The sequence below is a fragment of the Solanum dulcamara genome, chromosome 5 (genome assembly GCF_947179165.1).
Source record: "Solanum dulcamara chromosome 5, daSolDulc1.2, whole genome shotgun sequence".
Lineage (NCBI taxonomy): Eukaryota > Viridiplantae > Streptophyta > Magnoliopsida > Solanales > Solanaceae > Solanum > Solanum dulcamara.
In genome coordinates, this window is record NC_077241.1 from 9,852,706 (window position 1) to 9,875,381 (window position 22,676).

At 33.9% G+C, this 22,676-nt stretch overlaps 1 protein-coding gene across 1 annotated transcript in view; it reads right to left on the reverse strand.

Annotated features, from left to right (window-relative positions):
• The window catches only part of LOC129889011 (guanine nucleotide exchange factor SPIKE 1), a 58,936-nt gene extending 44,301 nt beyond the window's left edge, over positions 1-14,635 (reverse strand). Inside the window, exons 1-8 of the mRNA XM_055964109.1 lie at positions 14,494-14,635; positions 13,850-13,932; positions 2,132-2,294; positions 1,107-1,234; positions 911-1,023; positions 777-832; positions 553-650; positions 306-443 (exon numbers count right to left, since the gene is read on the reverse strand). Of these exons, the coding sequence (XP_055820084.1) occupies positions 306-443; positions 553-650; positions 777-832; positions 911-1,023; positions 1,107-1,234; positions 2,132-2,294; positions 13,850-13,930 (777 nt within the window). The 5' untranslated portion in view covers positions 13,931-13,932; positions 14,494-14,635. The remainder of the gene's footprint in view (positions 1-305; positions 444-552; positions 651-776; positions 833-910; positions 1,024-1,106; positions 1,235-2,131; positions 2,295-13,849; positions 13,933-14,493) is intronic.
• Between the last annotated feature and the right edge of the window lie 8,041 nt (positions 14,636-22,676).

Sequence of the window (22,676 nt, forward strand, 5' to 3'; positions counted from 1 at the left end):
GTAAGAAGAAAAGAAGTGGGCCAAAATGGCTGGACGTAGAGAGGATATCTCCACTTTTTCAGGCTAATAAAGATCTATATAGAATTCCCAGTGGAAGCATATTCCTTTCTCCAAGAGTCTGCAACAACTAAATGTTCTGCAACCATGTATAAAATGCTAAACAAGTGTAACCAACAAAAAGATAAAGACACTCTTAAGACCAAATTTAAGCTTTTGTGTCAGCATCCCAAATCACTTAAACTGAATAATGTATTGAAAATAAAGCAATCACTAAATAAGGTGTTCCCAGTGAAGGTCAAACTTACTGGTTCCTTTCGTGAATAAACAGAAGGAGACACTCCACCTTCTTCAGTGGCAGGTTTTTCTAGTTGGATTAGCAGACAAATAGATGCTGATGGAGCATCTAGATGAAAAATGCAACGCCTTTCATAGGAACTACTTGCCTGGAGATGGATCCACAATAACCAGAGATTACAACAGGATAGCATCAGAAGTAAGTGAAAAGTAAAAATGAAAACCAAGAAAAAAATAAGCAAAACTGAAGCAACTTACTTCTTGCATTTCAGTAGGCAATACATGGAAAATAAAATCCTCTGAAAGTTTTTCTCTTCGTTCCCTATTATATAAACAAATTGTGCCATAAAACGGCTCTACAAAAAAACTTCGGAAACTCAGATAAGGAGTGCTGGCAGCTCAAAGGCTCAAATGAATAGAAAAATCTTAAGCAGACACATTTTTTTAACAATCAAGACCACTATTCAACAATATGAACTCACCAACTAGTCCAGCTTGAAATGACAATGATAGGACTTTCACGGCAATCTTCAGACCGCTATAACCACAGCCATTTAAGTGATAAGAAACATTTCAAGGAGGGAGAGGACAAAAGGAATGTTAAATGAATTACAACCTCGTATACTGGGACATATGAGCTTCAGGAATCCTTTGCCCAAATATTAATGATCTTTCATTTTCCCAGTCAAAAACTGGTTCATAAGTCGGTAGAGGGGATTCACCAAAATGCTGCAAGTTAATGACTTGAGTCAATTTTAAAGAACAAGCATTTTAAAAGGCCTGCAATCTGCATTTGTGTAACAGGAAACAACCTTGGAGACTTTGGCATTTGAGAGGTCAGAGAAATTATCTTCAGGGAGTTGTGTCCGAGAAGTGCTGGGGATTTCACCATCAATTGAATCTTCAATCTTAGGCCGCCTAGCATTTGCAAGATGCATCTCTGTGGACAATTCAGCATATAACCATTAGTACCAAGAAAGGCGATAATATTGCAAAGCGGACAGTTGGGCTGTAACTATATTTTCAAATATTTTATTTTCGACTGATCAAAAGGGTGCAATTAGCTTAAAGGAAATTTTAAATGCCAAACCCACAGGAAAGCTGTTTCCCCTGTTAGCAAGACCAGTTGTATGAGAAAGCAATTCTCATTAGTTTGCATGGTGGGAAAGAATCAAAATGCTTTCTAGGTGTCTACTTATATTCCAAAAATGACAACAAAAGAGGAATATAATTTTATGAAATACAAGATGCTCACACTACATGATAAGAAAGCTATTTCCACGAGGATAATTTCAGATATTCAAGGATTGCACACTATGTTCTAGACTAAGCAGGTCTAATGGAATTTCCATATTAACAGAGTACTTCTTTTTAATATTTGGGAAGAAAAAAAATTGGCTTCCAATTTTTTAATATATTTTATTTTACTGAAATATAATTCAGAAAAATTGTAGTATTTTACTATGACGTTGCTATACTACTTTATTTTCTTGATTTTAAAGATAGTATGCACAAAAGGACTAGCAGACAATTCTACACTTATTGCACCACTAAGATGTTTAATTTGGAAGAGATGAGTAGAAGAGCTTCAGAATGTATGGAATTGCCAGGTTTTTTAGAAATGGATGAATGAAGAGCATTGAAGATGTCCTGCTGGAAAAAAGAGTTGCATAGATGCACATGAAATGTGAATCTTCTCCGTTCAAGTCGGCACCCTTTCACAAAATGTTTAACACAATCTACTCACGAATACACACAGATATATCAGAATATGAGTAACCCCTAACCCTTTATCTTCACATACACAGAGAAGAATTGTCCAAGTAGAGTATCTTACCTGTTTCAATATCAGTATCAGGACCCTCATATATTTGACTCTGAAATGAAGCCGGGCTGACACTTTCATAGTGACCATACTTGTTCTCATCTTTTACCCAGTCGGTTCTGTAGCATTGCACAAGTTCATTTAAATGTGGCCACTGCTCCAAATTTTCATCAAGCTGCAATTAAAAGGAAAGAATAATGAGAGCATGGATAATAGGACAAAGGAATTTATCAAGTGGTGATTAAGAATGCATTGGTTTATTGTACAGATAATTTTTGAAAAAATTGTCAATATAACATTTAATATCAAAGTGGGTACAGACATTATCTGCCTCCACATTCTATCAACAATACAAAAGGATCATACATAAATTGAATGACGCAACCATGAATAAGAGAGTCTTGATCAAGTTAGTAGCTTAAACTATAGATTGTAAATTCTGCATAGGGTTTATGAAGAATGGCTTTCAAGCACTTAATAAGGAATATGTATAGGTGCTGTGCTACCCAAGTTAAACTGAGATTTGGCACCAAAAATACAGTGAATGTAACTTTTTTCATCATTTGGGAGATTGAAAGGAAAAATACTACCATAAGATGTATTTCCGTACAAAACATATTTTCTACTATGGGAAAATTGACGATGATGTCACATATCGTATTGGTGCAGGGTGGATGTTGACGATGATGTCACACATCGTATTGGTGCAGGGTGGATGAAATGGAGCCTCACATCTGGAGTCTAGTGTGATACGAATGTGCCACCAAAACTTATAAGTAAATTCTACAAAGGGGTGGTTAGACAGGCTATGTTGTATGGAGCAGAGTATTGGCCTATCAAGAACCGTCATGTTCCGAAGATGAAAATTGTGGGAATAAGGATGTAGAGATAGATGTGTGAACATACTAGGAGAGACAAGATTAGGAACGAAGATATCACGGACAAGGTGGAAGTGGCTCCCGTGGTGGGCAGGATGAGGGAAGCGAAGCTAAAATGGTTAGGGCATGTGAAAAAGGAGAGGCGCATATGCGCTAGTGAGGAGGTGTGAGAGGTTGGCAATGGCAGATTTAAGGAGGGGTAGAGGAAGACCGAAAAAGTATTGGGGAGAAGTGATTAAACAGGACATAAGGCATCTTCAATTTACCGAGGACATGACTATAGCCAGAGGATATGGAAGTTATGAGAAATATTATTGAATTGTGTAGCTACATTATTACACTAAGACCTATTTATAGACACTAAATGGCAATCCTTCTCCCAGCAGGATACTATATACAAACCATACTTCTATTCTTATTTTAACACTCCCCCTCAAGTTGGTGCATACAAGTCATATGGACCAAGCTTGCCACCGATGTAATTAATATGAGAACCAGTGAGGGACTTGGTGAAAATATCTACAAACTGATCACTCAACTACACAAATTTTGTAATAATATCTCTTGTGAGTATCTTTTCTCTGACAAAGTAAGGGTCAATCTTAATGTGCTCAGTCCTTTCATGAAATATCGAATATGATGCAATGTGAAGGGTTGCTTGGTTATCACACACAAGTTCCATCTAGCCGGCTTTTTTTTTGTTGAGACGAGGGTAGTAGGATGATAGAAGAGGTGCATGGCAAAAAGAGGGATGAAAGTGTTTATTAAGAGTACACTTAAAACCATCCTTACATACTTCATTTTCATTGTTTTGCAATTTGGCCAGCGTACAAAGTATTAAATTGGAACGGATTTAGAGAAATTTCCTATAACATTAAACAAATTCGGCTAGGAAGTTCCACTTAATCAGTCGAGAGTAGATAAAGTCTCCAAAGAAATAGGAGGTTTGGGAGAAAGACCTCCAACTTACAACAAGGCCCTATTAAGAAATGCTAATGGAGATTCAAGCTTCAAGATTGAGAAGTATGCTCTATGAAGGAATTTGTATGCAAAAATGTATGAACTTTGTGTCAGGGTAGGCGGCCTACACCACAACCAATTGGGGTGTGGCCCTTTCATGGACCCTCCGTGAACACACGAAAGCATTGGGTTGCCCCACCCGCTTGTTTGTTTAACCTCTATTTTCGACAATAAACCCAGATGAAACTAAAACTTTGCTCAAAAATTCTTTGATATAGTAGTCAAAATACACTTGTAACCCCATTTACGACCACTCTACGAAATCAACTATTTTGTTGCTTCCTTCTTGAAATAGTCTTTAGCACGAAAATCTTATGTTTGAATTTTGAGTAATAATTAGCATTTCGTCCCTATATTCCTTTTGTCCACACATCAGCTTTCTCTAGTACCCCCACCACTCTCAAAATATCGATGACTCGTTCTAACTCTTCTCAATGTGATTTATCTTTGAATTTATGACCCTTCTAATAGAACATGGATCTGTCTTAACTCCTTTACCTCAAGAATTCTCATTCAATTATATTTACGACCCCAATTGGAGATTTCTAGGCTAATCACGTTCTTATTACACATTGTAACTTCAAAGCTTCAAATAATTTTGTTTTACATACCAAAAAGAAGATGATCCTTGTTTTCTCATGCCTTGCTCATAGTCCTAGATGGCATAATAGTTTGAACATTTACAAAAGCCAATGGCATTCTTTTGTCAAGTATGTGAACATCTAGGTCTTAATACCGTATTTGGAAACAAGAATGGACAATGATTCAAGATGCAAATATCATTCTTCCTCACTACTAAGAAGCTTGGGTTCTAGAGAGGATTGCAACAACCAAAGCTTTTACTCATAGTAGGCATTTGGACATGCGATTTCATCTCGTGATTTGAAATCAATGTTTGTATATGCAATTTCATCTCATGATTTGAAATCCCAAATTCTCCAAAAAGTTTGATTTGAGAACTTCATATCATGATTCACATTTTTCAAATAACAAAATTGACCCGCAAGTTAATATTTTGTAAAAAAAACACCATTTTATATATTTTTGCAAAATTATCAAAGGAGTGATGAAATATTCACGCAATATGAACATGAGAATATTATTAATGATATTGACCATGTTTAATTTTCTTAAAGAGTAGTACACTACAACTCATGTCCAATTTTACTTTATTATTGAACTAAAGTAAGCATAGTTCTATGATAGCGTATTACACTTTTGTTATGAACTTTTTTGCTTATTTGGTAAGATTGTATTAAAAAAATGGGGTAAGTTTGATAGTTTTCACAACTTATGGGGTTTTCATGTTTGTGAACAAAAAATACAACCTAAAAACCCAAATTGCATGTCCAAACAAAACTTCAACTTCATCTCATATGATTTCATATCATAATTTCATCTCACATGGCCATATGGGTTCTTAGTCTCTAATGGTAAGAAAGGCATCAATCTCACACTTTGTCATCAACTAACAAAGAGAACACATCCTTTTTCAAAATACTAGTCTTTTAACACGTGCGTTGCAGGCGTATATCCATAATGTAGTATCCAATTTATAATTATTTAAATTATTTTGATAACTCTTTCTTAATTTTAGTGCTCATTTCTTTCCCTTCTCTACATCCGCATTATCTATTCTAACATAGAGTCCTCAACATGATAAAAGCAAAAGAAATTGAATTTTTTTGCTTTATGTCGATGGGCCAAGTAAGTCCAACTGATAAAATGTAGTATTTATGCTACTATAATCAATCGATTATAGATATTCCCTCTGTTAAATTTTAGTTTTGATATTTTATATAGTTTATTCGACTTCGACTTACAAAATTATATCATGTCAACATGTTACACATGTAGAAATATTTAAAAGAAAGTACAATCAATTTTCCCTATTAATCAATTACATAAAAGAATATTTCAATCAAGATGGAGTAGTCAAAGTTCCATCATCTAAATAATAAGTTTGTGTAATATCATTCTATATATTTGATAATACTATAATAATATATATGAATTATATATGTAAGCAGATATTTCAGTACGATATTCAATATTTTTTAATAAATATCATATCAAATACCAATAATTTTAAAATGAATACTAAATATCGTAATACCAAAAATATTAGTTTTGATATATTTATATCATGTCCATCCCTGTACATAAAGATGCAAAAAATTGTTGAATACCCAAATATTTAAACTTATAAATCGAAAATTAATTGATAGCAGAAGCCGAAACTCCACTACAAATCAAAAAAAATTAATCAAACTAGCAAGGTGGAACGAAGTTCTGGAGAGATGTGACAGGAAACTAGCAAGATTGAAAGGCCAATACCTCTCTTTGGGAGGAAGGTTGATACTAGTCAAATCAGTCCTAGATGCACTCCCATCCTATATGATGAGTCTATTTCCTATCCCAAAGAGCATTGAGAGGAAGATCAACCAACTTAGAAGATCTTTCCTTTGGAGTGGGAACAGAGAGAACAGAGGCTATAAGCTAGTCAAGTGGGACATACTCTCAGCAGGATGCATGGGGGGCTGGGTATAAAAAGACTAAGCCTTCAGAACTCCTGTCTTCTTCAGAAATGGTTGTGGAGATTTTGCACTGAAGAGTTGCCATTATGGAAGAGAGTCATCATTGAGAAATATGGTATGCAAAGCCATTGGTCCACTGAGTCACCACATTTCACTAAAGGTGGGAAATGGCAGGAAAATTGATTTCTGGAATGATCTATGGATTGGAGAAGAATGTCTAAAAGCACTGTTTCCAGATCTGTTTATGCTCAGCCGACAGAGCAAGGACACAATCTTCCAGATGTGGAGCCCCCAGGGTTGGAATTTCTTGTTCAGAAAAGCCCTCAATGATTGGGAGATTGAGAGAGTCACTAACCTATTTCAGGTTCTAAATGCCTTCCCAGGTACCTCATGTACTGGAGTAGCAATGCTGGTCAAGCACAGCTTAGAATCTGGCCATGGAAATTAATTTGGAAGATAAAAACACCTCTAAAGGTCTCATGTTTTGCTTGGTTGGTGTGCAGAAGGGCCTGCTTAACACATGAAGTGCTTCAGAAGAAAGGTAGACAGATCTGTTCAAGGTGCTTTATGTGTGACCAAGATGCTGAATTCAATGGGCATTTGTTCCTTCGCAGTGAGATTGCTGCTAACCTATGGAACATGTTTTTTTGTATCCTTGGTGTGTGCTGGGTAATTCCACAAACCACTAAGGACTTACTAGACAGCTGGAAGGAGATAGGAAGAAGAGACTCTGCTGAAGACTGGTGGGAGTTAATCCCAGCTTGCATATATATGGTGGACTCTGTGGAAAGAAAGGAATGCTAGATGTTTTTTCCAGGGATAAGAGAAACAACATTCAGAAGATTAGAATGAATTGTCTTAGTCTTTTGTATTTTTTGAGTAAACAGGATATGGTGGGGGATATAGAACTTTTTGTTGATTTCATAGGCAATTTGTAATCTCCCATGGGGTAGTTTTTGATATGCTCTGATGAGATTGTAAGTCACCTATGCTCATCATTTTTTTAATGATGAGCTATTTGTGAATACACAGTTACCCTTATCTCCAAAAAAAAAAAAAACTTTCGGAAATATATACCATCCAGCTAAAACATGTGGTGCAAAAAGGAAAATAAAAAAAAATTGGATTAGAACACATGTAATGCAAAAAAATCACAGTTAAATAGGTATAAATCACCCACTTGCTGACATTGCTAATATAATGAGGATTTGATAAGAAGTTGTTCATAGCTGAAAAAATGTCAAAAAATGCTAAGGAATTACAAACAGAAAACCATTAACATACCATTGTCAAAACTACTTAATCGAATAATATAAAAGAAAACCTTTAAACTTCAATATTTTTTCTTCTTAGAGTAGAATTTTGTGCACTGTTTTAACCAAAATCGAACAAAGAAGTTTCTACCTCTGTAACCCAGTAAATTTTCGACCTCTTATCTATTTGAGCAACCTGCAAAATCACTCTTCTGTTGTAATTCCTTAAAAGAACAACAGAAAAGTAGAAACGACAAGCGAGATGTTCCAATAATAGTAAACTGAAACGTTGGGAAGGAACACAACCTTTTATAAAAAGTTATCTGTGCGTTTAGCATGTTGGAAAGGTTGCGACTTCTCATTTGGGGATTCTGATAAGCGCAGGTGTTATTTCTTTTAGTAGGGTATTTTTAGGTTTTAAGAGGGTATTTCAGTAATTTAACTTTAAGTTTTGGAGTTCATGCTTTTTAAGGTGGTATAGATTAGAGTATTTTCATTGAGTTGGAAGGACTTTCAGTATGGAAGTAGAATACCGTTTTATTCTGCCTCTATTAATACGAAGCAGAATATCATTTTCTTTTGTAAAGCAATTACTAATAATGTGGAAAATACTCTTGTATACAATCATATAGCAAAAGTTTAAAACCTACACAATATATGGCTCTTTATAAATGTCACTTGATCTTTTATACAAACAGAAACTTTGTAGGCTCACCCAAATCTAATAATACGAGGCTGCGAATCAAATATACAAAATCATTTTCTAACCCCTCAAAAGCTTTGTCATTTCTCCCTTTCCACAAAACCCACATCAGGGGTGTTCACGTTTCGGAAAAGTTGATTAAAATAGAAAATCCGAACCAAATTGATCAAATAAACTGATTTTATTTGGGCTGGGTTTTACATTTTCAAAAACCAATCATATTTGGTTTGACTTTGTTTTGTTCCAGAAAACCAAAGAGACAACCTACAACATACCCAATGAAATCCCACAAAGTAGGGTCTGGGAAGGGTAGAGTGTATGCCGACTTTACCACTAGAGCGGTTGTTTTCGAAAGACCTTTGGCTCAAGTGCATCAATCCAAAATAAAAGCAGAGAAAACAGTGGAGAAAGCATAATGGCTAATAAGAAAAGCAATACAAAGTCAACGGGAGTGAAACAATAACCACAGCAAAATAGTGTGATAATCGAAATACAATAAACAACATCAGGCAAGAACTACAAGGCACAACTAGTCCTACACCAAGCACTAAACCTCGCAAGGTAAGAGAACACTCTACCCTTACTACCCTTCTACGCGACCTCCACTCAGTCCTATCTGAAGTCATGTCCTCGGTAATATGGAAGTGTGACATATCCTGTCGAATCACCTCTCCCCAATACTTTTTAGGCCTACCTCTACCCCTCAGTGTACCCTCTACAACCAGCCTCTCACACATCCTCACCGAGGCGTCGTCGCACATGCCCAAACAATCTCAATCTCACTTCCCTCATCTTGTCTGCCATAGAAGTCACTCCCACTTTTTCTTGAATAACCTCATTCTTACTCTTGTACTCTTAATATGTCCACACATCCATCTCAACATCATCATCTCTGCAACATGCATCATCTAAACATGAGATTTCTTGATTGGCCAACACTCTGCCCCATATAATAAAGACGATCGAACCACCGCTTTGTAGAACTTACCTTTAAATTTAGGTGGTACCTTAATACAACACTGGACTCCAGACGCAAGCCTACATTTCATCCATGCCGCCCCAATGAAATGTATGGCATCATCATTGATGTCCCCATTACCCTAGGTGACAGACATAAGATATTTAAAACTCTCTTAGGAATTATCTCTGTGACAAGCCTCACTTCCACATCCACTTCATCCATCGCAATACTGAATTTGGACTACAAATATTCCGTCTTGGTCCCACTTAGCCTGAACCCTATGGACTCTAGAATTTGTCTCCAAACCTCCAACCTATCATTAACTCTATCATATGTCTCATCAATCAGTATTATGTCATCTGCAAATAACATACACCATGGAACCTCCTCCTGAATAGACTGCGTCAGCTAATCCATCACCAAGGCAAATCGAAAAGGGCTAACAGAGATCCCTGATGAAGCACCATCTCAACTGGAAAGTGCTCAGAGTCTCCTCCCACCGTTCTAACCCGCGTCTTGGGTCCATCATACATTTCTTTTATCGATCTAATATAAACCATCGGAACACCTTTTGCCCCCAAACACCTCCAGTGGACATCCCTCAGAACTGTCATAGGCCTTTTCAAGATCAATGAACACTATATGTAAGTTCCTCTGCCTTTCCCTATATTTCTCCACCAATCTCCGCACAAGATGGATTGCTTCATTAGTCGATCGCCCCAGCATGAATCCAAATTGATTCTCAAAAATGGACACCCCTCTCTGCACCCTCATCTCCACCATTTTTTCCCAGACCTTCATAGTCTTATTATTATGAACAATTTTAAATATCTTAATCTGTTCACCCCTCTCTGCACCCTCATCTCCACCATTTTTCTCAGACCTTCATAGTCTTATTATTATGAACAATTTTAAATATCTTAATATGTTTTCATCAAAATTTATTTATAATTTAAGGGGGATTTAACGGAATCAATTTGGAGGCATGATCTAGTAGTTGGCTCTTCTGATTTTGATTTCATTTTCTCCATTGTCATTGAAGACTTAACTATGGTGAATGATGTTGGTAGGTGTTTGTTTCTAACTAATTTGTTTTTCTATTCCCTACCTTGTCTTTTGATTTTATTTTCGTGTATGACTAATAATCGAACAACCAAACCACAACTGATAACAAACCTAAATGCATATTACATTAGGTTTGATTTGGTTTTAGTAATTTAAAGGCCAATTAAATTGATTTGATTTTGGTTTTGACCAATAAGGGACCCGTTAACACCCCTAACACACATAATGGATAGCAAGGAAAGATCTCATGCGTTGAGTATTCTCCTTCTTCTAGCGACTCAACTATGTCAGCATCCTTCACTTAGCCCACCATTACCCACTACTATGAAACAATTCAGCCACCATATACGTGAAGCCACTTGGCAACATAACATGAGGTGATAACACGTCTTCTCCTAAAAATCTATACATAAAGAATTTACTACTCTTTCTCATGATCTTTATTGTTAGAATTGGCTTCTTTTGCTACCCGCGAGTGAAGAAGCGAACCTTGCTAGGTGCTCTAAAATTCAAAAAAGACATGGCAAACTTGACTACTCTCACAACAAAAGTTTATGGTAGTATTAGTTGACTTAAAATGCATTATCACTTACTTGTCTTCCCCCCTCCAACCTCTACGAGTTCGCACCTGTGAGCATGGTATTTAGTTAGTAGAGTAGTTCCATCAACATTAAGAATTAATCCACCTCCCTATCATGTAAATTCCTTTTGAATCTCAAGTCCCACGAGCTCCCTTTCTTGCACCAACCGAATTTGTTAAACCATTATCTCTTTCTATCTCGAAACTCAAAATAAATTGGAGAAGAACATCCTCAACATACTCTCCCCACACCATCTTTGATCCAAAGAAAAGCTGATACTACTTTTATTCCCTACTCAACAAGTAAATAAGTGATTGAATCTTTCCCATCCTCATTATATTCCTCAAAAAAATCACATCTTCATCCCCATTCCACGACTCTATAATTTTCTACTATCACCTCCCTCCATAATTCTAGTGCCTCAATCTTGAATCGGCAAAACCACTTCCCGTGTCAACACAATGGTCAACCAATTTCGGGTACTTTGACGAAATTAAAGGGAGAAAGTCTAAACATATTCAATGATGTCTACAATCAAAACAAAAACTAAAGTGAAATCAAAGAAAATGGAATTCATTGTATATATAAATTTCTATTGTCACTCACTTTCTTTTATCTCCTTCTCAGATTCTCCTCTTGATCAATATTCTCCTCAAGTTTTCCATATAATATCGCATAGATTAGGTTTTATAACACTATGTTTAGATATTTGAATTATTTTTAGCTGAATCCCTGCACCCGCATCCATACATGGATTTATATTCCCGAATCTTAAAATTTAGATCATTGAGGATCCAACCTCCAGATCCGCTCCCATATCGAACACCCGCACCCGAGTCCGAGCAACTTATTGTGAGACAGTGTGCTTCTACCTAGTAGTTTCATCCCTTTTTTTGACAAGTACATAATTTGCCACTGTGCCAACCCCTTCTCAATTCTTTGAGAAACAAAGTTCCACCCGACTTGGTCCTTGTTTGAAACACCCAAAGTCAGTCTTAAGTAGATGGAAGGGATCGTTCCAATCCTGCAATCAAGCATTGGTGCTAGATGCTCAATGTATAAACTTCATCCACTGAAATGATCTCGCACTTTTTGAAGATGATTGATTCGGCACCACCTGAAACCCATAAAAATCTATCTCAATATTGCCAATCGGAGATGTTTGCATCACATTACAAATGTCATCCACAAACAATAAATATGTGACTAACACATTTTTCCTCTTGATTGATGCCTTCAACACCTCAAAAATCCTCTTGCCACAGCTTAGTCTATCATTTTACTCAAAGCTTCCATCGCTATGATAAATAGCATGGGAGATGGTCATCCACCTTCCACTTGTTCCTAAATCCCGAATCTTTTTCTTTTTTTTCCTTTTTTTTAAGAATGTACCAGTGTCCCAAAATCCATCCTTCTCGTAACAAAGTCCAAAAACTTCCAATTCTCTAGTTCATAAACCTTCACAAGATCCAACTTGCCTAGACGCATAATATCAAGATTGACATATTCAAAGAACAAGCAATAATGGGTGTTGTTGTTCCTTGACATGGATCACCAAGTACAAAAACTATTTATGTTTATGTCTTCGGTGGTCCCCAATCGAATTGAGAGGCAAAGAAACTTCTTGAACACATATCTTCTTGTGGGAGATTGGACCACTAGATGGATCCTGAAAGTGACTATAATAGTGAATTGACCACTAGATTTGACTTACTTCTAATTTGTTTCAATTTAAGACAAGAATCGAGGTCAAACGGTCCTAAAAACAAGAAATCAATAAATGTATAAGGCATTTCTTTTGACTAGGAGTTATCTTCTCGAGGCTCATCGGATCTAGAAAAATTATTCGTCTACCCATTCATCCATAGTGCATGGATTAATTCTGGCAAGTTGACAATCTATGTAGTGGCTAAACCTGAGGACACTCCAAATGTAAAGCTAGTTGTAGAGCATCAAAGAAAGGTATCATAATCAATCTTGAAGTTGTAGGCAATACATCTTTGAGCAAAAACAATTGCTACAATAAGTGTTAGAAAGACAAATGATAATAGCAGAGAGAATGAAAAGCATTAAGGTTTTGAATATCAAAAGATACCAAATGGGAAAAAGAAGTAGGCCTAAGGAAAGACCCACAAGTCTATTTCATAGAAAAGCTCAAAATACCCAAATCAAAGACTACCACAATTCACAAAAGTACCCTCCTAATATAATTGGTAGACTTTCCAAGAGAACAGGAAATAAGTTGAGTAGAAACCCCAAGCACAAGGCAATTTGGCCTCCAAGGATGCTCACAATACAAATAGCAAAAGACTCTAAATCAACGCACGTTTTTTTCAGAAAGAAGGAGGTAAAGCTTTATAGAGGCCGCTTTGATGACAATTCCATGGTGAAACTAGCCTGAAAGCAATGTAGGAACTATGAAGATAAATGCATGAAGAATTCAATTTGGGGAGAAGTGGTCTTTTAAGCATATTTATGGACCAAACACAGTGACTTCCTTGGTAATTTGGCTATACCAGACTTGCAGCATATACAGGAGCCCTACTGGCTTAATTCTCAAGAATATTAAACTTAAATATCTCATCCTTGTAATTCTTAATTGACTATGAAAAAGACTAGAGAAAAAAGAAAGATAACAGATGAGACTAAAGACGGTTTCCTCCCAATCTCTATCAGTTTCTGTCTAAACAAAGAAGCATTAGTAAGTCCAAAAGCTTGAATACCAAACTCACCAGCGGATCTAAATTCAAGGAACCAGCGAAGGAGTGGTGTGGTATTCTCCGAAATCGATATCCACTAGATGAAGTTTCCATTACTGCAAAGAAAAGGCATAATGGCAAATATAGAACAGAGAACTGTAAACAAGGGCGGGTGTTTTACTCCAAAATATACAAATCTTGCATTTCAAACAATGTAGAGTAATGCCAAGTCAAAAATATGTTACAAAAACAAACAATTTAAACACATTAACAAACAAAAGAAAGCTAATTCTTTAACTTTAACGATTAAAAATGACTAGAGCCTTCAATAATTTATTTTCTTCCCTTTCTGAGAGAAATGTTACAGAAAAGTTGGTTAGTCATACTCAATAGTTACAGTAGTCAGTCTACCAACACAACTTTGGAAGCAACATCCCATGAAAACAAGTAACAACGCAGATCAATTTGGGAAAATCACGAACCGATATTTACAAATCGGAACTGTAGATTTCATTGTGCATTGGAAAAAACAAAGACAACATGACTTGCATTTAGCATTGTACCTTTTAACAATCATTGAGAAAAGGAGTTAGGGTTTTCTGTCCCGTGAGAGAGAGAAAGTAGCAAATCTGGAGAAAGAGAAAGAGGAGAAGAGAGAGAAAGATATGAAAACTTACAGATCGATTACGCCGGAGAAAGTGACCGACGGGGAGTTCGGCAGAGGAAACACGACGGAGAGGAACAAAGCTCACAGCGCAGAGACAGGGTGAGCTTTCAGGCGACTTGTGTTAGTCAAAATACAGTCAAATTAAAACGGACACCGGTCTAAATCAACTATATTTCAGTACACCGTGACTTTTTTTCATTTTCTTTTTCTTTTCTTTTCTTTAAATCATTCGAAACACGATTGATCACAAAATTTTGAAGTTAAATTTCAGAATTATCAAGAATTTGAAAACAACAAAAAGGTATTTATAGTTTTTTTTACTCTAAATTACAATTTCAATTTGTATTCCTATATAATTTCAACTCATTGTCCTATACAATTTTTTATTGCATAACTTATGTGTAATGTAATATGACGAGGATCCGAATTTGCACGAAACAAGAAAATATTATTATATATATGTGTATGTGTGTGTGAATTAACTTGATTAAATAGTTATTCATTTATTTTAGACATAGATTAAATTAAGACCTTTTTTCTCATGTTGTATTAATCATCTTTTATTTGATCGTAATTATCTTTTAGACAAGATCAGGAAATGTTTTTATGGATATCTTTTTTAAAATTATTGTAGTTCATTATTATGCTATAATAATAATGCTCTAGTTGAGTTTTAAGGGAATACCTTTCAAAAAAAAATTAACAAACAAAAACTAAATGTCAATTTTTACTTGTTTAATTTGAAAAATCAAGGAATGACCTATCATTTGATTACTAATTTATTCTTATTTTTCACTATAATTAATTTTCAATGCATTTCAAAAAATATTAAATTTATTATATTCAAATGGTAATATATAGTAAATTATTATTTTATTTTTGTAAACTTACGAAGCCCTGCAATGAGATAATCAATAGGAAAAAAAAGTATGTTATGAAGTAGGAATAAAGAAAAAGATATTAAGGTGGAGGCAATACAAAAATTTAATATAAATGGGGCAGAGATTTTACTATGTGTTTATATGTGTGACTATAATTTTGGGTCCACAAAAATAGCTACGCATGCATGTTGACGAACACTTGTGTGCTTAGGGCTATTTGCTTATATATATATATATATATAAATCTTACTCAATACTTTCTCTGTCACTAATGTCTTGATCATATTTTCTTTTTACTCAAATTTATATATTTTTTCATAATGTACAGTAAAAATAAACAATAAAAATGAACAGTATGGGTCAAAAAATGAATAGTAAGGGACATATTTTTATTGTTTATACAATTTCCATGTTCATCTCTTGTGGGTATCAGAGCAAGTAAAATTCATACATACATATATATATACATATATATATATATATATATATAAATTATTGTACATATTAATATTTTGTAAACTTACAAAACGCAGGCAATGAGACAACCAAAAAAAAAAAAAAGTATGTTATAAATAGTAGATAAGGATGAACTTAATAAACTTGAGGTAAATGTATGACTACAATTAGGGTCCACAAAAAATAGCCTAAGCAAGCATGTTGACGGCCATCTGTGTACTTAGCACTAGCCACTCCTATATATATATATGTTAAAACTTTACTATACATATTAATCGTTTGCACTATTTGATTCATAATTTAAGTGTTTGTCTTTTATGGTAATCGATTTTTTTGCCCTTTCTTTTTATTTTGATTTGTAAAAATGGTCAAAATGTCTTAAATTATGCAAAACTTAACAAAAATGAACTCAGCTAATAGTTTGATCTAAAAATACCCCTGTCGTCAATAATTTGATTTAAAAAATGCCACTTATTGTTACTTAATGAGTCAAAGATATCTTTTTTCATATAAATATATTATTTCTTCTTTTTTAATATTTTTCCTCATAATAATTTTATTATTTTCAAAAGCTTGTCACACTTCAATTCAAAAAATGTTAAGAAATAAACATATTTTTTATTTAAAAAAAAAACAAAAATACCCTTAACGTATTAGAAATGGTTCAGAAATGTCATCCTTCCACCTATTGTATCAAAAATGCCCTTAACCTATTAGAAGTAGTTCAAATTTACCCAATTCTACCTAAAAGTATATTTTTCAACTATTAAATACTATTTAATATGCCAGCATTCGTGCGATCTTAATATATTTTATTAATAAATATAATATTTTTATAACATCAAAATATTTCTAAAAATTCTTTTTAGCCTTCAAATTTGAATAAATTAAAACTCAACTTTTTAAATTCATTTTACTTCTATTAGCATCTTAGTTATATATTTTTTCCATTGTCTAACAATTTTAGTCTTTTAAAACTATTGAAATTCAACAAAAAAAAATTATGGGCATACATAATTAAATTCCTCCTCTATGACTAAGACAATGTTTTTATACAACCTAAACTCGGGTTAGTTCACACGTTAGTTAATATATATTTTTTAAAGCAAATACTTCTATTAAGTAAGACAAACAAACAAGAATTTTTCAAAAAAAAAATACAAATAAAAAAAACTAAATAAATGTCAAAGTACTGTTAAAAAAATTATAGACATATATAATTAGAATTAGTAAATTTTTGAGTCATTTTTAATATGTTTAGGGAATTTTTTATCTTATAGGTAGAAGAAAGGGCAAATTTGAACTATTTCTAATAGGTTAAGGGCATTTTTGATCTAATTGGTGGAAGAAGGACATTTTTGAACCATTTCTAATACGCTAAGGACATCTTTGACCCAATAGGTAGAAGAAAGGATAAATTTAATCCAATAGGTGGAAGAATGACATTTCTGAACCATTTTAATATGTTATGTGCATTTTTGAACTTTTTCCCTTTTTATTTTATTCGAAAAAATTTCGTTATCTAAATAAATATTAATGATGGGGGTCAAATATTATCATTATCTTAAATATTTTTATTTATTAATATTTTTCAAATTGAAGTAAAATAAGCATTTGCTAATAATTTTTTTTTATTAGGAATAGAATGTGTTAAGAAAACAAAAGAAATAATTATATACCCAAAAAAAATAAAATTATATGTGATGTTTAGAGGAAGCATGAATCGAATCGACTAAAGTAAAGAAATATGTAAGCAAGTAAAGTTATAAATAAAAAATTAAATAGACTAAATGAAATAACATTATATAAATATAGTCTACGTTGTCCTGGTTCCAATTATATATTTGATGAAGATATTTTCAAACAAGATTGACTAATTCCAAGAGACAATGAACAAGTAATAATATTGACATATACAACTAAAGAAAAATTAAAGTATTCAATAAGAGAATTCAATGTGTGTTACAAGTTAGTGATTCTACTATTTTTATAGGGATGACTTTTCAAGAGTTAATTGCCAAGAATTAACCCTTTTTAACTCGTGATAAATGATTTGTAACGACTCGTTAGGTCGTTTTGAGCAGTAGAATTCTTTCTTTCATAAAAAATACTTCTTGTAAATTTTAATAGGAATTTTCAACTATTCATTTAACTACGGTTATCTGATGGATAATTTTAGATAATTAATTTAGTTGATGATTAATAGACCAAATTGATAATTTATTTAATATTTTATGTCACTTCGGCATGAGTGAAAATAAAATAAAAAGGGTTAGCACCTTATAATTACGATTAAAATGAAAAGAAGAAAAACAACAGGAAGGTCTAGGCAAAAACTTACATGTGTCGTCGCACGAGAGCACGTCATCAAGATAAAAGGTTCAAATTTGATGTTGCTGCAACTGATTTGTTTTTAATAATTGAAGGGTTAATTTATGGATTAATGATTACAATTACTGGGAATAGGAAACCAATAGTTAGTTAGTTATGATGGGGTAATAATTGATACTGATTATATGGAAAATGGCAAATTCAATTTTTGGAGAAATTTATGATTTGCTTTTCGAGTCATATGTCGAGTTTCTAGTGAAATTATCAAGATAGGCATTAATGGCCATTAGGAGGTAAATCATCGGATAATGATTGTGACTAATCATTGGGTAATGATGGTAGCTAATCAATGAGCATATTAAAGGGATAGAAGGGTGTGTGGGTGTAAATTCCTAATAGCTGCTACTGTGTCACGATCCAAACTAGGGCATAAATGTGACTTGGCGATTAGAATTTTTGAGGAAACCTCAACCAAACTTCTTAACATATCATAAGCATACATAAGATAACAAATAAACGGAAACTCATAAAAATCCAAGAAGACATAACATAACTAGAGTGAATCAAGACAACATAGCCTCCATACACATATGTTCAACATGCCTTTACATGATTACATAGGCGGGGACTAGGACATGTTTCAAGCTCACCTTCAAAGAAAGTAAGGACACAATATGAAATAATCTCATAGCATCATCATAGTCTAGAAAAGACAATAAGAGGAGAGAATAACTCGATTTGCCCTCGAAGCATGAGGACTCACCACACAATCTTCAAATGGGTCACTGACTAGCCAAAAGAATAGGATGGAGCATCCATCCCTACATTGTGATATAATGTAGGCAACGAATTATGCTTTAGTACATTTGAATGTACTAAATATGTAGGCAATACAATGCATAATAAAATCATGTTGCGCAAATGACCATTTCAAATAGCATGATGAAAGAAATAGTAAAATCATAAGTAGGCAGGCATAAGAAGGAATCAACACACAATATACCATAAGAGTATCATAAAAAGTAATGGGTAGAAGTCATCTTGTTAAACATCATAAGGACCATATATATGTGGGAGATAACCGTATCAGACAATAAGACCATGCGAGCTATTACATAAAATCTGATGATCCCCACATCGAGAAGGGGGAAGCTACTTGCCAAGGTAGACTCCGTATCATGAACATGTGCTATATGTGGATCTAATAACTAGGCCATAAAGGCAAACCTACGGTGGCAACGTAGTTAAGGGACTAGAGATTACTACTAAGGAACCCTTGGATCGAATCCCCACCTCAAAGTCCTCTCGGTGCTAAGTTAACATCCCACGGAATACATATCATATCATAAATCATACTTATAATAAATCATAACCTTTTCATAATCATAATTCATAAAACTTGTTCATAAGAATAGCTCATTATCATGTGATTCATGTAATGTGGGTGTAGGCCTTCCATTATCACGAATTTTTTTCATAGAAACATCATTAAGGTTTTAGGTCACCCTCTTACACAAAACTTGCTTGAATACTTGAAATTTCATGACCATGACTTACACTTGAAATTAAGGCAGAAACATGAATACATGATCAATTGACTTGAAAATCATGAAATTGGGTTGAAAATATGCATGATCATATACTTTATATCAACTCATGCATAATTCATAGAAATAATCCGTATCATGAACCCTTAAGATCAATGTAGGAGAATTCATAGAAAAACTCTTCAATTTCATTCAATAATCATCAATCCATATTGAAATAGGATCATAATCATAATTCATGTAATTAAAATAGGGATCATAAAAATACATTCTTGAATTGATTGAAAAAAATGAGAATTTGTTGGGCTCCATGGGTGAAAGTACCCTTGAATGAAATACCACATACCTTGAGTGAGAAGATCCAAGAATTTTGAAGAAACTTTGACTTTTAATGGAGAGCTTGAGAGAATTCCTTAAAAGTCTTCAATTGAGTTTTTGAGAGCTATTGTAGAGAAAGAATTATTTGAATAGGTAAATTATGGTAGAATAAAGAAGAATAGGGGTTTTAGATTATTTTATAGGGTTGAATTAGGTCCTAAAAACATCGAGGTTCATAAATTAATAGTTAGGAAAATGTCTAAAGTGTCCCTACTTAAAAACTGAATTTAGACGAAAAATTTAACCCAAGTTCGTGATGCGGACTTCAAGTTTGTCAAGACCAAACTAGGGCCTAGATGTGACACGGTGATTAGAATTTCTGAGAAAACTCCAACCAAGCCTCTTAGCATATATAAGCATACATAAAGTAACAAATAAATGAAAACTCATAAAAGTTCAAGAAGACAGAGCAAAACTATAGTAAATAAAGACAACATAGGCTCCATACACATATGTCCAACATGCCTCTACATGACTACATAGGTAGGAACTAGGACATGTTCCTACCTCGCTCTCAAAGAAAGTAAGAACACAATATGAAATAGTCTCATAGCATCATCATAGTCTAGAAATGACAATAAGAGGAAAGAACAACTCAATTTTCCCTCGAAGCATTAGGACTCACCACACAATCTTCTAATGGGTCACCGATTATCCACAAAAATAGAATGGAGCATCCGTCCCTATATCATGATATAATGTAGGCAATGAAGTACACATTAGTACATTTGAATGTAGTAAGTATGTAGGCAATATAATGCATAATAAAACAATGTTGTACAAATAATCATTTCAAATAACATGATGAAAGAAGTAGTAAAATCATAAGTAGGCATAAGAAGGAATCAACGCACAATAAACCATGACAGTATCATAAAAGTTAATGGATAGGAGTAGTCTTGTAAAACATCACAAGAACAATACATATATGGGAGATAATTGTATCTAACAATAAGACCATTCGATCTATTACATGGAATCCGATAATGTCTAAAGGACAAGAAAATACAAAGATGGCCATATTCATCCATCACTCTCTACTCTGAGCTCCTTGGAAGACTAAGACAAAAACATTGATGGCTACTCATCAATTAACCATCTCTATATTCATGCCTTCACCCATGTGCATCATCCTCAATAAACATTAATATCACAAAACAAAATAATGATAATACATTTGAATAGGTGAATTGTGGTAGAATGAAAAAAAATAGGGGGTTTAGGTTAGTTTATAGGGTCGAATTAGGTCCTAAAAACGTCTAGGTTCATTAACTAATTGTTAGGAAAATATCTAAAGTATCCCCACTTAAAATATAAAATCGGACGAAAAATTTAACCCAAGTCCGCGACGCGAACTTATTATCACGGCCTGATCTAGGGCCTAGCAGTAACACGATAATTAGAATTCCGAAGGACCCTAATCAAGCCTCTTAAAATAATATTCATGATCATACATAAGGTAAATGAAGTAAGTAAACAAGATCAAAGATACGGAAGTATGGCCACAATAGAGCATAAGTCCCAAAATGAAAAAATGACAACGTAAACTCTTTACTATCTAACATCCCTCTAATACAATTGTCAAATGTAAAATGTGAGACAATCTCCCAGCTCACCCAATAGAAAACATAAGAGTAATGAAGTACAACTGTTAAATGTAAAATAAATGGCATATCCTCAAACTGTGAGGACTCCAATAAGAAGCTAATAACAAACTCTAGCCACGAGCGGGAGGAGAATGAACATGATCGTTGGTCCCTATATTATGATACAATGTAAGCAAAAATATGCGTTGGTACATGATATGCACTAAGTATGTGAGAATATGCATGAACAATAAAAATAGAACATAATCAATATGAATCATAGGATGTAAGACCAATATCATTAAAATATGAGTAAAGTCATTAAAACATTAAAACATTTATATCATTGGTCGATGCATCAAAACATCATAGCTATCATAAGAAATCATAACTCAACTGAAATTGGTGTGGAATAGGACCTTTAACCAATATATAAGACCATACGAGCTAATACATGGAATTCGATGACTCATGTATTGAGACAGGGGAGGCTGCCTTACCAGGGGAGACTCCATTAAGTAACTCTTTTAACTTCGCTATATGGATCCACTAGTTTTGCCATATTGGCATATGTATACCTACGCGGACAACATAGTTTGGGACTAAAGGTTTCTACTTGGATTCCCTTGGGTAACTAACTGCGTTACCGGAATGAACCCCACCTAAAAGTCCTCTCAATACTTAGTCATTATCCCAACGGAACTCATAAAACTTGATCATAAATATCATAGGAAAGGAGAATAACTAATATCAATCCATCTTTATAAAATAACGTAAGAATAGCTCATTTAGCTTGATCTTAGAAAATTATAAGATTAGCTCATCTATCATATATCTCATGCAAATGTGGGTGTAGGCTTTCCATCATTACATATCTTTGATCATAAAACATCTTTAGGGACTTAGCTTGACCCATCATTAACTTTGCTTGAAACATCATAAAATCATCTTTCATAAACTTATTTGCATAAAGCATCTTTAACTCATTCATAAAGCTTTCATAGAATATAACTT